Source organism: Poecilia formosa, unplaced genomic scaffold (assembly GCF_000485575.1).
Source record: "Poecilia formosa unplaced genomic scaffold, Poecilia_formosa-5.1.2 Scaffold1188, whole genome shotgun sequence".
Classification (NCBI taxonomy): Eukaryota; Metazoa; Chordata; class Actinopteri; order Cyprinodontiformes; family Poeciliidae; genus Poecilia; species Poecilia formosa.
The window spans coordinates 20590-37179 of NW_006801127.1; the positions used below are offsets into that span (position 1 = coordinate 20590).

The window sequence follows — 16590 nt, forward strand, 5'->3', positions numbered from 1 at the left end:
ACATGGCCGACCGTTGGGTTAATCATGGCCGACCGTTGGGTGGAACATGGCCGACCGTTGGGTTAATCATGGCCGACCGTTGGGGTGGAACACGGCGGACCGTTGGGGTGGAACACGGCTGATTTCTGTTTCTTCCTTCCAGAGATTCCTGCTGGGAAGTACGACGTGGTGGTGGCGGACCACACCTGTCCGCCCGCTGTGGAGCGGAGTGTGACATCACAGGAAGTGCCGATCGTGTCTCCGGAGTGGCTCATCCAGAGCGTAATCTGCGGGGAGCGTCTGGGTTTTAACAGCCGGCCTCAGTGCTCTTCCTCCTCCTCCTCCTCATAATCTGATCCATAAGGCCTTCGACCAAGCTCAGTGTTCTGTTGCATGCCTCTGCTGTACATAAACGTGTTTTTATGGGACAATAAATTGTGACATGTTTCATTTTAACTTGCCTGGGTTTATTTTTACACAATATATTTACATTTAATACATAACATATCAGAGTCACGCGCTGGACAGAATATCTGCAAAAGCTGCACAGAAAAGATTCACATGTTGGTATTTAATTAGATCATTTTGGAGTCTGGATGGAAACTGATCACATTTAAACGGCCCAAAAAGTTTCCTACATGTTTCAGTTTCTCCTTTACGACGCCGAATTGGAGCCATTTAGGGAAAAGAGTAAATTTCCCCCAAAACACTCAGATGTTGAGATTTTTTTCCAGAAATTTTCTAGAAAAAACTTGGCAATTTCTGAGTTTGCAACATGAAGTTACCTGTGGTTCATCAAATAGTGTCTTCTAATTGGATAATCTATTAAACTTTTCTCTTTTTTTCCAAATTTTATTAGTTTTGTGATAAAGTACTTCATTATGACAACTTTGTTGAGTCTTAATGAGCTAATGTGTATTGAAGCAGGGGAACCCCAACCCAAGCCTTATGTGCAACATTCCTGGTACTTCAGCCCAAAAATATATATTAAATTCTTCAAGGCTTGCAGTCTGTACTTTAATAAGCAGCTTAAATATTCTTTTATGTGAGAAATGAGCCTAAACTGCAGCTTTAACTGTGTGAAAAGTCCAAACGGAGACAGAAGCAACAATCCACAGGAGTTTGAGATCGAGGTTCATTTTCTGCTCCTCTTAAACCCTGGAAAGAAAGATTTTATTAGATAAACAGTTTGGATCATCCTACAACGGCAGATCAGGACCATTTTACATAAAAAAAAAGGAGCAGTAAATTTATGCCCCAAAACTCAGAAAATTATGAGATTAATCTCAGAAATTTTCTAGAAAAAAGGCAAAAATTTGTGAGAAAAAAGCTCAGAAATTTTGAAATTAATCTCTGAGCTCTTAGAGAAAAACAAGAAAATTTCTGAGTTTAAAAAGTCGAACATTTGCTCAAATAAAAAAAACTTGGAAATTGTCAAATTCTTGTTCTTTTGAAACTGAAATTTCAAGACAATTTTCAACTTTTGAAACTCAGAAATTTTCTCTTTTTTGGAAAAAAAACATGGAAAGAGATAGATCTCAAAATTTGAGTTTTTTCTAGAAAATTTCTGAGATTCTTCTCCAAATTTCTGATTTTTCTTGGCAGAAATTTTCTCCCTTTTTGGTTCCTATGTACACTGGCCCTGCGTCGCCGTGGTATTCTGGAGGAGGCTCTGGTTGCAGTGTGGGTCGTACCCGCCCAGCGTCCCGCCGGCCTGTGTGTAGTACTTGTTGTAGTCCAGACGCAGCAGCAGCTGCGCCAGGTCCGAGTTGATCTGATGGTTTCTCACGCTGGACAGGATTTTGAAGAGCAGAGACGACTGGCGCCGGAAGCCCTGAAACGGCACGGCGTCAGCGCCGAGTCGGACCCGTGGCCGGCGCCGGGTGGGCGGGGCTTACCTTCACCAGCAGGTCCAGCTGCTGAGCCGCTCCGCGGTCGTCCAGCGACGCCACGCTCTGCCCCACCAGAGAGCAGAAGCTCTGACACAACTCCAGGATCTCACTCAGACAGTGGAAAACCTGCAGACGAACGCACTGGAGGTCAGACACCGACTGGACGACCTTTGACCTTCAAATCTAACAAATTAGTGTCAATCAACTCAGCCATGTTTGTGCATCACAACTGTTTTGATTGTGATGCTTTTGCTTTGAAGATATTAATGAAAGTTTGAATCAAACAAAACGTTTGTGCAGCAAAGATTTTAGTCTGAGCTGCTACTAAAGATAATAATTAAAATACTTACAGAGGTCATCAGAGGTCAACCATTCCCACTCCAGCCTCACATTTAGCTTTCAAGAATATTCTCAAAAGAAAAGCAGCACAAAAAAAATGCAGCACAAACATTTGACACCAGATTGGTTTGGGTAATATGGTGTGGTTGAACTTTTGATCTTGTCATTAATATCTTCAGAACAAAAGCAGCACAAATGACGTTTTGGAGCTGCAGACGTCCGTTAGACGTACCGGCTTGAGCAGGATGAAGGACTGAGCCAGCAGGTTGCTGAGGAAATGATCGTGGGCCAGCCGGATGCTCTCAAAGTCTCTGGTGGAGTTGATCTGCTGCAGCAGCTGAGTGAACTGAGACTCCAGGACGTCCACCTGAAGACCACAAGCCGTTAGCCATCATTCAAATCATCAGTTAATGATTGAAACCTGACTGATCTTATCGATCGACTAACTTTAGTCAATGGATAATTTATAAGCCATCATTTTCTTCAAAACCTGAGTTTTCTCCTCTAGGAAGACAATCGACCGCATTTCCTCTAACATGAAGGATGAGATCTTTCATAGTGACCATAAACAGCTTGACGAGTGATTACATTTCAAAACAAAACTGCATAAAGTGCATTTGTCATCCCACTCCGGACTGTTTGGACAGCCGCCATTTTTAACTGTGTATCAGCTGGATAAGGATGAGCAGCAGCACCCTCTGCTGGAAAGCGGTCATACTACATCGCTAAAAGAAGGTTTAATTGGACACTTTTAGTTAATAGATTGAAACTCATTTTAACCAAATAAACCATTAATCCACAAGTGGATTAATGGTTTGCAGCATCTTGCTGCAGCGTCTGACTGTTCGCCAGCAGCACAACTCTGAACCAACATCCTGCCGAGGCTGAAAAATAACATCTGATTTTCTTCATACCAGATCCGATTTCCTCACTTTCTTTTCTAAAAAAGAAATGACATATGACAGAAAATAGTTCCAGAAAGAGGTTTTTATTTCAGTCATCCTTTCTGTGAATTGTACAATGGAGCATTAAAGCCAGGATAAGAGAACTTTGGTTTAATTACGAGAATAAAGTTATAGTATTACCAGAATACAGATGCACTTTTACCCAACATCTTATATTACGACCAAAAAAGTTGTTTTAAACAGAAAAACGCTTCTATAGTTATCAAGTATAACTTACAAAAGAGGTTCAACATTCCTTGTTTGAATTTTTTTGGTATTTTTGTGCAAAACATCACTTCATTCTCCTTATATTATGACTTTATTCTGGTAATATTAAAACTTTATTCTCATTATTTCGACTTTATTGTCCTACTTCTGCACTCTTGTAATTAAAATCTTAACCTGGCCCTAATCGTACGCCGTAGAGTTGATCTGAATTCAAACTCCAAACAAATAGAAGCTGTAAAACAAGATGGCTGCCTGGGCCTGCTGACATCAGCAAGGAGATCTTTGGTGAAAAAAAAGATCCAGATATTTAAAAAAGAATTGACTAATCAATAAAACGGACTTATCGCCCAGGTCTGGTTCTACCTGTAGGTAGTACTGCAGGTTGTCGATGAGGAACGCCATGTGGTTGCGGAGCCTCCACTTCACGGCGTCTGATTGGCTGGACTTCAGGTGCTTCCTCTGCATCTGCAGAGCCCAGCAGTGCTGCAGCTGCGACTGCACCCGCCGCACGCTGAGCAGGTACCTGAACACCACGTTGTACCTGACGCACAGGAAGTGGACATGAAGGCTGAGGTCAGCGATTAGAGCTGCTTAAAGGGCCGGTGCTCTGTGATTTCCAGACACAAATCATCATTTTATAGCACAATCAAGTAACTATATTAACTTACATATCAAATAAATGTTACTTCCTGATTTAAACCCTTGAAACTGGGCCTGTCTCTTTAAGAAGTTTCTTCTCTTTCAGGAAGTCCTCCCAACATGGCTCCTTTGTTAACCCTTTAACGTTTTTACTGAGAATTGGCTCCTACAAAGAGCTCAGCAGATGTGCGGCTCCACCAGGTGCTTGCTAATTGCTGCTGGCTAGTCTGAAGGAGCTGAGTGGGGGAGGAGCCATTGTGCACATTTGAATGGTTGCCATGGAGATTAAAGGATTTGTCAAACATGAATGTGTAGCAGTGCGATTGTAAAATGGGAAGTTTATTGCAGGAAGAAATTATATGAGCTTTTAATTTGAAAAGACGACAGTTCCACTGCAAAACAGCAGGGTAACTTCCGGTTTTGAAATTATGATTTAATTTGCATTTAATGTGTTGTTGTGACTGTGAATTTCTTTGCTGCTGAGTATATGAACCTCTCAGGTTGCTGTTTTGAGTTTAACGGATCGTACCGTTACGGCGGGTGAAATGTTTTCCCACGCTACCAAACGGTCTCTCTTTCTATTTGGATCCCATGAGAGAAGGTATGAAGTCTTTTCTGTGCTTAATAAGTGTATTTTATGTGTCATAAGTGATGGTTAAAACACTGTTTTTGTAAAACAATGTGTTATGGGGCAGTTAAACTTTGTTAAAGAGTGGTAGGAATGTATTAGCAGGTATTTAGCAACTCTTATGCTTATTTATACATAAAACCTTGCAAAAAGTTGATTTTATGTGGTACTGCCCCTTTAATGATACGCACTTTTCCAGGACGGCAGGCGTGAAGAGGATGTGCAGCGGCCACTGGACCTTGTAGGCCAGGCCGAGGGCCGCCCAGCCGGTGGGCGGAGCCTCCCGAGGAGACGAGTCCTGAGGAGGAGTGGCTCCGTCTCTGGGACCCGACGCCTCTGAAACACAAACCAGAAAAAATCTGATCCACCTCACTGGAACCAGCTGCAGAAAACATGAAACTAAAGGAGCTCCAAATGTTTTTAGGCTCTTCTGAAAAGGAATCGTCTGTAAATGTTTCAACTGAGGAAGCTTTTAATTAATTTATTTATGACCGTTAACTTTTTCTGTTTTCTCTGTGAATGTTCTGTAACTCTGTGTGTCGCTGCCACTACAGAATTTGAACTGAAGCTAAAACTGGAACTTGAAGAGTTTTGGGTAGAATATATTTACAAACAGGCTATTTTTTAGTCTCAAAATGCAAAATATATCATTTTTGCACAGTTTTCGATTATTAACTGCTCTGAATGTGCCGTTCTTTCTGGATATGGACTTTATTTACAGTCTGTGAAGATAATTTCATCATGATTAATACCATTAACTGTTTCAGTCATACAAAACAAGTTCTACAAAATACACTATAAGGTGATGAATGCAGCCTGTAAATCCCCCAAAATGTTAAAATATCTCAAAAGTTACAGAAAGTACATAAAAATAACCGGCTAGTGATTTTTTTCTTCAGTATACTAGAATTTAATAAAAGTTTCAAATGAAGAACCTTTAGAAGTAGCAGTAGAATATTAAAATACTCCCAAGGTACCAGAAAGTACTGTAGAATAAATACTCTGAAAGAAAAAGTACCAGAAAGCAAATTTCTGGCATCAGCATTATTACCAAATTTTCAGCTTAAAAGGTATAAATTATTCTAAAATAAATACAAATATGTTATATATGAGAAGAAATATTTCTGTCTCATAAACTCTCCAACCAGCAGTTGAGCCTTTAATGACCGGGTAGCCTCATCGAGCTGATGTTTCTCCGCTGACCTTTGGCGTCTTTCCCCTGGTAGTCCACAGTGAGGTGCAGCAGAGGCAGCAGGTTGTCGTCGTCCAGCAGAACTTTGTGCGCCGCCTGCTGGAAGGCAACGTTAACGTCTGCAGGCAGAAAGCACAGAAACGTGAAAACTGCTAAATAAATTTAAAAAATAACTTTTAACACATTTACCAGCCAGGAGGTAGGAAAATAAACAAACAATGAAAAAAACTAAAACCCAAAAATAAAAACATAAAAAACAAGAAAACAAACAGCATAAAAAAGGAAAGAAACAGAATCAAACAGAAAGTAAAAAAGAAAAACAAAAAACAGAAAGAAAAACAAAACAACAAAAGACAAACAGAAAGATAAACAAAAAATGAAAAAGAAACAAAGGAAGAAAAGGCAAGCAGAAAGAATGAAAGACAAAATATAAAGACAGAAAAAAAAGAAGACAAACAGAAATAACTGCGCTAACCCCGGCTGTGAGGCAGCCATACTTACCGTGCTCAGTGACCGCCGTTGGCGGCGCCTTCAGCATCTGCTGGGCGAGGTCGATGAAGACCTGGTAGAGCTCCCCGCGGCCCAACAGGTAGAAGTCCTTAACGATCTGGAAGAGGCCGGGAAACGTCAGCACACATCCATCCTTCAAAGATTTCTGCTCCAGAAAACGAACGGCATGACCACAAACCTTGAGCTTCTCCAGCAGATCCGCCTCCTCCACCATCAGCGTCCAGAGGTGCTGCAGAGCAGAGAGATGTTATCTGGACCGGCCAGCGGGCTGGGCGGTTAACCCATTACTGATCAGTAAAATTAGTGCTTCCTGAAAATTTCATTTTTGGAAAATCAGGATTATTTTTCCAACAATGCTCTCCTTGGATTTCAAAAGTTCCAAATGTTGATTTTTAAATGGGACCTATTATACAAAATTCACATTTTGTACGTTTTTGTTCTCCCATTTGGGTTTTTACTGCTTCTAAAAATCAACCCAAGGGCTTAAAAAAAACTTTTTTGGCAATAACATAAAAGTTCTTTTTGGAGCCGTTTAAAAAACCCATCAGATGTAATGTGACGGTTCAGCAAGCACTACCCCGTTACCTAGCAACCCAAGCAGAGTTCCAGCACGTACAATGGCTGCTGGAAAAGAAAAGTGTTATTTCAAACATCTGAACCGACCTCGGCCACCGTGCTCCGGATCCCATCGATCACATTCTCAAAGTCCACCAAGCTGAACAGAGGCTGCTGTTTGAGTCTGTGCAGCTCGGCAGCAAACGTGTCCTCCTGGTGTTTCAATATGGAGCCTGAAACAGAACAGTGATCAGAACCAGGAGGCGCCCTCACGATGCTGGGCGCTGGTCTGCGGGTCAGTACCGGCTCTGGACGGGCTGTGGTTGTGGTTTTCAAACATCTGAACTGACTCCCCCACAAACAAGATCTTCTCTGCCACCCGGATGGGAATGTAAGACGGCAGCATCTCTGTTCGCAGAGAGAACTGCTGCAGAGACGGAGCCAGCATGTTCTCCTCCTCGATCAGCCGCTGAGCAAAACACAAAAGTTAGAAACCATCAAGTCACATTTATTTTATTTCAACAGCAACAACGCAGTTCAAAGTGCTTTACATCATAACAGCAGATCTTGATGTGACTTTAACCCTAGAAACGTTCTGAGAGAAGGCTGACTTTGTAACTGTCTTTATGTGACTCTAAGACACATAAAGACATTTGTCTTAACTAGCCTTTTTTTTGAAGAACAATTTCAAAAGATGTCATAATTCCTTTTATTTGTTGTTTTGTTTATTTATTTTGCATATTTAAAATGTCTTCCAGTTCCAGTGTTAAATGTTCATTAGAATTTAAAATGTATTGATGTCTGAGAATGTGTCCTTGCATTATTATTATGTCATTACTATTAAAATAAAATTTTCATTTATCGCAACAATTTTTGAGGACATTTATTGTCCAGCAAAATTTGTGACCATTCTTTAGGTAAGATTTAAAGCAGTAAGGTTCTGCCTGCAGCGCCTCACCAGGTCCTGCAGCTCTCTCAGCTGTTTTCCACTCAGACCGCCCAGTCCCAGGTCCTCCTCCTCCTCGTCCTGGTTGGCGGCGGCGCCTCCTGCGCTGGGACCCTGTTTGATGAAAAACTCCTCGCTTTGGTCCAGCAGCAGCCCATGGAGCATCCAGGCGGCGAGCTGCTTGTACATCACACCATGACACACGGCCAGAATCCTGCAGGAAGAGAAGCACCAGAGGAGGGTTTCATTCTGCATCTCAGAGTTAAACTGAAACAAACTTTGAAACGGGAGCGGTCTTACTTTTCTAAAGCCATGCGCACCGGAGGAAGCCCCCCGCAGCTGTGCTTGTACACCGTCTCCAGGATCTGACAGCCATGGATCTAAAACAGCCAGACGACTCTGTTAACCGACTGTGTTTTAAAAACATGAGTATGGAGCTAAAGTGGTGCCATAAAATTTGTTCCAAAGAAAAAAAAATACCTAAGACAAAGTTTTGAAACTGAAAAGTTAATTTAAATCAATCAATCAAATTTTATTTGTATAGCACATTTCAGCAGCAAGGCATTTCAAAGTGCTTTGCATCATTAAACACAAAAGCACAGAGTCATGCAACATTGAATAAACAATCAAAAAAACATAAAAAAAATTGAAACTGAAAAAAAAATGTAAAAATGAAAAACATTTTTGAAACTGAAAAAAATTAAGTTTTGAACTTGAAAGAGATACTGAAAATAAAGAAACTGGAAAAAAGTTTTCAGTTTTTTTCAGTTTCAGATTTGAAACTGAAACAATTTAATATTCTTGAGTTTCACTCTTTTTTTTTTAATCTTATGGCCCTAATTTAGCTCCATATAGGAGTCCATTTAAGGAAGAAAAATGCAATCTTTCATAGCTGACTGGCAAAAAAAAACAGTCTTCTAAAATCAGAAGATATATCAAAAAAACCTTCAATGAGTTTCTAAAAAGGGTAAGTTATGAAGAGCTGCTTTATATATCAAAGCACAATTATCACCACAGTTTTATTGTGGCCATCAGTATAAATCAAAATGAAATGTTTTAGATCATAAACTCCTCATTAAATGCTTCTTACCTTCTGTGACTTTATAGTTTCCACCACCATGATAACGGAGGGAAACAGCAACTGAAACTTAATTAAAAAAGACAAAAGTTCAGTCAAACTGTCACATTTGTAAAATACATAATCGTTTGTTCCCTGAGTTACCTGGTCAAGCTTGTAATTCACATGGGATATCGTCAGATGTGGGTCTCCCAGGAACTGAAACATAAGCAGAAGTTAAACCAGCGTCCCGTTGCGTGCTAAGCTAGGCGACGTCTTTGGCTGCGCTGTGATCTTACTTCCTGCTCGAGGTCCAGCAGCGCCTGTCGGTACGGCTGCAGCATGGAGTCCAGTCCGGTGCAAAACGCTCGTAGGTAGATTCCATGAAGACCCGTCTGGTTCGGCTGGTTGGTGTGATGTTCCTGAAAAACACAACATTTTAATTCAAAGTTAAACAATTCCAATAAACATGAATTAAACGCGCAGCTGGACTCATTGAGTTCGTCACTTTTGCTAACTTTATTGTGGAAGTAAAGTTATATAACATAGAGACTCACTTGTTGATGAACGTGGCCGGTGTGCTGCTCTATGAACTCTGTGAAGCGAATGTAATCTGAGCCCAGTTTGCACAGCCGATTCAGGACACTGGTCTCACTGGGATGAAGGAAGGGAAGGTCCTGGGACACCTAGGACAAAAATACATATGATGTTTAACTGAGATAAAAAAAAGAGAGTTTTTCAAACTAACATACCTCACCAAGCACTGCAAAAACATAAAACCTTACCAAGAACTTTTGTTTAGTTCCTAGTGTAAATATCTTAGTTAATTTTAAATAGAACAAAACTAATTAACAAGTATATTTTCAGCAAGATATAGGATCTTGTTCTATGTCAATAATTCCTTAATATTGATGAAAAAGTTCTAGTTCCACTGGCACATTTTCTTCTTTTATAATATGGAAAAATTGTCTTGTTAAAACTGAAATAATTTGCCAGTGAAACTACTACTTGTTCATCAACAATAAATTATTATCTACTGAAAAGTTACTTGTAAGTTAATTTTGTCTTCTTTCAAATGTACCAAGATATTTGCACTAGAAATTATACCAAAAATACTAGGTAAGACGTTTTGCAGTGTACACAGGATTCCTGATGCTATAGAGAGGAAACTGCTGCAGCTCATTAATTTGGGAAGTGGAAAAGCATTTTAGATAACTATTCATCTTACCAGGCGTGGAGAAATGACGATAAATCCAAAAGCGCCATTTCAGAATCTAGTATGTTTTCACACAAGGAATCTGATATTTGCATCTCATCTCCTGGACATTCAGAACAGCGACTCTTGAAAATCTCCAGCTGCTTGTTTAACTTTTGACAACCACTTTGTCCTTCAACTCAACTTCCCATTAAGATGCTTGGATGCAGCACTCCCTTTTATTGAACTGTCTGGACAACTGTCTATTCAGTAGTCTTTGTAGGCCAAAATCTTAAAATTTGCATCGGTTTTATGTAATATTTAAAGTCTGTGAGAAACTGACCATTGGTTTTTCGCTTCCTGAAAGCCACCACAATTAACTCTATGGACTGAATATATTTATTTGTGTTTTATTTTTTTAATTAAATTACTCAAATAACTTATCTCAGGTAATGAAAAACAGCTCAATATGAATGAAAGGTTTAAAATTCACAAACATCTAGCTGGCATCCATTTTGCATCAGTTTTACCTGTAAACCTGTCCGCTTGTTCCATGTGAAGATGGTTCCGGGGTATCCGCTGAGTGCCAACAGCAGCTCGTGAATCATCTTTAATATTTAAATTATTGTTTTTTAAAAAGCCCGATAAATCAAAGCAGAGTTTTATTTTTTTCATTCACGGACAAAAACAAACCGCCATCAGACTTGAGAACAACCGGAAACCGTTACTGGATGAACGCTAGCACTTCCGCGGTTGCTATGGATACCAACAGCAGCCGAACGTAAGCTAGCCAACGCTAACTCGTTTGTGTCTGTTTTAAAAATATTAATAAATATGCCTCAGTAATCAGACTGGGTGGTTTAAAGTTGTTCTTTATTTGCAAATGTTATGCCATTTGCGAATGGGAGCCGGTAGTTTATGTCCGAGTTGTGGGAATTGTAGTTTTTCTTCTAAGTCGCGGCTCTTACGTCACTGTTCGACAATGTAGCTAGCTAGCAGCTTATCGCAACAGAAACAGCGCAGCATGTGAGAGTTTCTTAATGTTAAACGAGGAGATATTGACTCCAAAACAATGGCGGCCTTGTTGCTTATCCCATGTAAGATAAACGATGCTTCGTAGTTCTTCGTGGGCCTTTTGGTTTAGCTAATGTTTCTCGACTTGACGTTTGGTTCAACTTATCGTCAGCAGGTGAGAGCCACTTTGTAACATTACTGGTCAGTTAAATTAAACAGCCAGGTGAGGTAATAACAGCACAACACGAGATATTCAACGGCTTAAGCTATCCTTACTTGTTTTTCATGTTGGTTAATGCTAATCTGAGTCGGTCTAACTTGGGTGCTGCTTTGATTCAGAGCGGAAGTTTTGGAATCACTGTCCCTGTGTCCATCAGGGATGGCGGGGGTGAGATGTGGAGATGACGTCTCAGAGTACCTGAGCCAGAACCCGCAGCTGGCCCAGTGGATCGAGTCGTTTCGGGGCTACTGTGAGAGCAGCAAGCAGTGGTCTGCTCGGAGGGAGTTCATCCTGAGGAACATGGAGGCTTTCCCCACGGTGAAGCCGGGGACCTGCAGCAGCAGTTTGGACAGGCTGCTGTCTCTGTCCATGGTCTGGGCCAACCACGTCTTCCTCGGCTGCAGGTAGGTCTCTCTGGACTGGACATTCACTTTAACCAGGGCCGGCCCAAAGCGTATGAGAGATAAGCGGCTGCTTAGTGCCTCCACACCACCAGGGGGCCCCAAGAGCACCAAACTAGCATTATTAAAATATAGATTTAAAATTACATTAAATAAAACAAACTAAATGCTCTTACACGTGAAAAAAACTATTTATTGTTTTTATAGTTGTTGCACAAATAGTGGTTAATATTATCTTATTTTGAATATAATGTCCTCCCAGGTTTTGCATCAAGTTATTTTCAGTATTGCACACATTGATATAGAGTAATGTCTGCAATGTAACATATTGTGAAACTCTATATGAATGCTGTCATCACAATAGGGCTCAGCAGTATGGCATAAAAATAAAGTTTTAGATTTTTTTCAAACCATTTCCAATTTAAATCAATGTTTTCTCACTAAATAAATTAAAAACAGAAAATATTTTCAAAAAGTGTTTTTTATTTAAATCGTCTGGTCTGTGAATTGTACAACAGAGTATAAGGAACAGCCTATGATCATTTTTGTTTAATTAAGAGAATAAAGTCATAACATTAGCTGAAAAAAGACTCAATTTTATCATAAAAATGTAATAAAATTACATTTAAAAGTAATTTTAACAGTAAAAAAAAGCTTATAAGGTTCTCAAGATCTAACATAAGCAGCTCAGTTCCTCACGATAAACTCTGTTGTTTGCTAAATAGTTTGAAATTCCGGTCATAATTTTATGCTGATTAGTTTAAAGATGAAGTATTTATCTCTAAAACCAATACCAAAGTATAACTTCACAAGGTGCTCAACATTCCTCGTTTTAATTTTTTGTTAATTTTCGTGTTAGAGTTTTCTTAAAATTACTACTTCATTCTAATATTACTACTTTATTCTGATAATTAAAAATCTTTGCTTGGCCCTAATATTCTGTCACGTGACTTTGTATTTATGCAACATTTTAATTAATAATTAATTAAATGAAGTCAAACATTTTTTAGCAGTTAACAACAAAGTGGACTAATTTTAGAAATCAACAACCAGAAAACGGTACCTTCTGAGCTTTTTCCAGCTTCTCTGCACATCCAGCTGATGTAACTTTGCTCTCCTCTCTGTCTCAGTTACCCGCAGGCTGTCATGGACAAGATCAAGGATATGGGCGAGGGGATCGCCGTCCAGGACCCGCCAGTCCACAAAACAACGAGAGCTGGAATCACAGCCAGAGGAAAGCGCAGCGCCCCAGACGGTGATGAAAAGCACATTTTTATTATTGTGAAGCATAAAAGTGATGCTGGTTGGGTTTTACTAAACAGTTTGAGTTTTGTTTGCTTTAACTTGGGATTTTAAAAAGGACATCTGATTTTGATGGAGTGTTTCTTCATCATTAAACACGTCTTCTTCTGCTTCAACAACGTTCTGTCTTTGTTCCCAGACGGCGACCCCGAAGGCTGTGTGAAGCGATCCAGAACCGAAGCCGACGGCCGACCGTCCGGGAGAGTGGCGGCGCGGTCTGCCATCCAGAAGTCCGGGCCGCCACCTCAGGCTCCGGCGGAACAACAACCCTTCTTCAACCGTCTCTACAAGGCTGTGGCGTGGAAACTGGTGTCGGCCGGCGGCTTCGGCCCCAACCTGGACCACTTCGAGATCCTGCGCAGCTGCGTGGAGTCGTGCAAACAGACGGTGACATGCGTGTTCGTGCCGCTGAAGGACATTGCGGGCCTCCCGGCAGGACGCACGCAGAAGGATGGCCATGTGTGCGAAATCCGCTGCCAGACCGTCTACATGGGCACGGGCTACGGGCGCGACGAGGCCGCCGCCAAGGCCATGGCCTCCAAAGAGGCGCTGAAGGTGTTCCAGGGCCGGAAAGTCACGGTAAAGATCTGCAGGCGGCGCTACAGAGGCAGGGAGGTGGAGGACCTGGTGCTGCTGGACGAGCTGCCGCGGACTCAGGGCTTCCCTCCGGCGCTCAGCTACCCGTTCCAGGACGAGCCGCAGGACGAAGGTCCAGACTGTTAGCCAAACCTGATGCATCTTAGAACAAAAGGAAAGCGCTAAATTTAGAAAAAAAAAAGGCTTCTTGACTGATTACCTCCAGTAACGAGCGGCCATGTTGTTGGTTTCGTTGCTGCTGAGTTTTAGTCGAACCTTTGACTCAGCTGAAATAAAACTGTCACTTTAACTTTAGTTTCTGAACAGTTTCAGCGTTTCTAGTGACAGGAAACATCCAAACGAAGCAGATTAGAAATGCTACCATTTCCTTCCTGATGGTTCCAGTAAACCCTTTAATTTTAGGGTTGCTTTTCTCAGCCTTCTCTATTGCACTTTAAGTTATTTTTGACAAGGACTGCAGCTCTCTGCACTGCAAAAACACAAAATCCTACCAAGTATTTTTGTCTAGTTGATAGTGCAAATATCATAGTGCACTTGAAAAAAGACTAAAATAATTTAGAAGTAACTTTTCAGCAAAATATAGAAGCTTATTTTATGTCAATGATTCCTTAAATTATTTACTTAAAATAAATAATTACTTAATTCCTTAAATAATTGTTTCCAAAAAACAAACTGAAAAGTTACTTGTAACTTATTTATTTTATTTCAAGTGTATTAAGGTTTTACACTAGAAACTAGATCATAAATACTCTAAGATTTTGTGTTTTTGCAGTGTGGAGGTCTCTGGTGCTGCTGAAGTTTAGTTTTTAGTTTTAATAAAAAATTGGAGCTAAAGGTGCAAACATTTGTGCTGAATTGAGGGTCTCCAGTCATTTCCCAGATTCCTGCAGTAGCTGCGTTTCTGTACAGCGAATAGTTAAACTCTGGCTTTTATTTGATTTCAGGATTAAACGTTTGCTGAAGTTGTTGAGGTTTGTGATGTGCAACGCGCTGAGCTGGATGGATTTACTTTGAGAGGGTGAAAGTGCTGCTGTGAAGTTTTTTTGCTTTTTGTGGCTTTTGTTCCGGTCCAGGTTGATGCTGAGCGGAGCGTCTCCGCTGTTGGTGTGTGTTTACACATGTGCTCCTGTTTCTACATATTTTTAAATAAAAATTTAACCGAGAGCGTTGAGCGGTTCTGGCTTTTCCAGGCTGGTTTTGAGCAACTTCTGTGTTTTTTTTGGATTAAAAAGAGAATTAATAACATTCTTGTGTTGATCTCTGGACTTTTTCATGAAGTAGATTAAAAGACAAATTACATTCAGAATTTAGTTAACTAGAAATGAAAATACTGACTTTTCTGCATTAAAATAAAATGATGAAAATATAGAAGAAATTAGGTTTTAAAAATTGAAAATATTGTAAAGCAATGTTTTTTGTTTGCTTGATTTGGAAGAAATATTAAATCAGCTACCTGTCATTTTAATTGCAGCAGTTTTTCAGCTGATGGAATACTTGATGTTATAAATTAAATAAAAGAAAAGAAAAAGTAGCAAAAGAAAAAAATAGCCAAAAAGGTTGCGTTCAATCTGACGGCCAAACTTGATCCGCTTGACTTCAAACCTGAGTCTGAAAAAATTAATCTTTGTATTTTCATATTTCGGTACTTTGTGTTACTTTTGACAATAAAAACTAATCTGATGTAAATTCCAGGACTGATTTAAATTTTTTTTTGTCTTTACTTACGATTGATGGATTTTGCTTGAATCAAGGACTATTAGGAAATAATTGATTAGCCATGACAAAAATAGATTTAAAAAAATCAATTTTGATTTAATATTTCTTTAAATGTTAGATTAACATACAAAAATAAATCTATGAATGAACTTGAAAATAATAATTTTTCTTTATAATCCTGTTTTGAGTTTTTACAGTGGTGTCCCCAAGCAGGGTAAGGTGGGGCCAGGGTCCCCTCTTTAAAAAATGCTGGACACCCCAGAGAATCATGTTCATGTCATAAACAGGCATATAGAGCCATTCCTTTTCAATGAAGGCATAAATGTAAAACCGAATAAATAAAGACCAAATACAGTACATAAAATTATATATATTAAATATATATAATGTATTAGGAATAGTGGTTAAAAATTATCCAGTGTCTTTTCCTAAATTGCAGTCTTGGACACGGTAATTTCATAAATCTAGCAAAATAAAGTAAGAGGGAGCAATATCCTGTTTTTGTTGCCTGTAAGATTTTAAAAAAATCTAGAAAATTTAACTTGCGAACCATGAAAATCTACAATGATTTACAGGTCAATACACAAATTTGACTGCTTTGCTTACTTCTTTAAAACACCGAATGCTTATTTATTTACCAACTATTCTGTTTTTGCAAATGTTTGCAAAAACAGAATAGTTTTTGCAAACATTTGGTGACCAATCGCAAGTCTCAACATGACAGTTTTGACCATCATGCGTGCCACTTTTTAAAATGTTTTAGTAGTAAAATATGTTGAAAACAAAGTTTCATTCTCTGCTTTGCCTGCATGTGCTGGTTTGTTTGCCTGCAGATCATCTCTACATTTATACGAGCCATCAGGGAAATAATGAGGAGCTTCTCTTTGAAGTACAAATGTGTCTCAACGCAACAACGTAGGAAGTGACAAGCAGATCACATCGACTAATGAAAGGAGAAACACACACACACACACACACACACACACGGAGCACATGTTGGGTCAGCTGTGTTGATGAGGGTTGGAGGCGTTCGACTGGAGGAGGATATCATGCATAAATGTCACCAGATTACTTCTGATGCTGACATCTACAATCATCTTTAATGAGAAACTGACTCAGTTCTGAGGTGAAGGGAAAGTCAGCGCATATCTTCCCAAATTATTAAAACAGCATGAAGGAAACCCGATGATTGAGCTGGTGACAAAAGGACAAAAATAACAACCTGAAAAATAATCA

General features: G+C 39.8%; 3 protein-coding genes across 7 annotated transcripts in view; 2 read left to right on the forward strand and 1 right to left on the reverse strand.

Moving 5' to 3' along the window:
- The window catches only part of tp53bp1 (tumor protein p53 binding protein, 1), an 18563-nt gene extending 18128 nt beyond the window's left edge, over positions 1-435 (forward strand). For all 3 annotated transcript variants that reach the window (XM_016667500.1, XM_016667502.1, XM_016667503.1), the window contains one exon: positions 143-435. In XM_016667500.1, coding sequence (XP_016522986.1) covers positions 143-330 — 188 coding nt within the window. In that variant the 3' untranslated portion in view covers positions 331-435. The remainder of the gene's footprint in view (positions 1-142) is intronic.
- A 104-nt stretch (positions 436-539) lies between these two features.
- On the reverse strand, positions 540-10814 carry tubgcp4 (tubulin gamma complex component 4). Of its 2 annotated transcripts, none has more exons than XM_007544446.2 (18): positions 10635-10814; positions 9467-9595; positions 9209-9331; positions 9075-9128; positions 8943-8999; positions 8153-8232; positions 7865-8066; positions 7210-7375; positions 7015-7139; positions 6530-6580; positions 6343-6448; positions 5853-5960; positions 4841-4985; positions 3746-3923; positions 2443-2577; positions 1878-1997; positions 1674-1813; positions 540-1137 (listed from the first exon to the last, which is right to left on the reverse strand). In XM_007544446.2, the coding sequence occupies exons 1-18, from the start codon at positions 10710-10712 to the stop codon at positions 1131-1133; spliced, it is 2004 nt and encodes a 667-aa protein (XP_007544508.1). In that variant the 5' UTR covers positions 10713-10814; the 3' UTR covers positions 540-1130. The 2 variants fall into 2 exon arrangements, with proteins under 2 accessions (XP_007544508.1, XP_007544509.1); XM_007544447.2 differs by lacking the exon at positions 10635-10814 and adding an exon at positions 10138-10605.
- Positions 10808-13958, forward strand: cdkn2aip (CDKN2A interacting protein). Of its 2 annotated transcripts, none has more exons than XM_016667504.1 (4): positions 10808-10885; positions 11496-11742; positions 12870-12994; positions 13181-13932. In XM_016667504.1, the coding sequence occupies exons 2-4, from the start codon at positions 11498-11500 to the stop codon at positions 13762-13764; spliced, it is 954 nt and encodes a 317-aa protein (XP_016522990.1). In that variant the 5' UTR covers positions 10808-10885; positions 11496-11497; the 3' UTR covers positions 13765-13932. The 2 variants fall into 2 exon arrangements, with proteins under 2 accessions (XP_016522990.1, XP_007544512.1); XM_007544450.2 differs by lacking the exon at positions 10808-10885 and adding an exon at positions 10892-11293 and having other exon boundaries at positions 13181-13958.
- The last annotated feature ends 2632 nt before the right edge of the window (positions 13959-16590 follow it).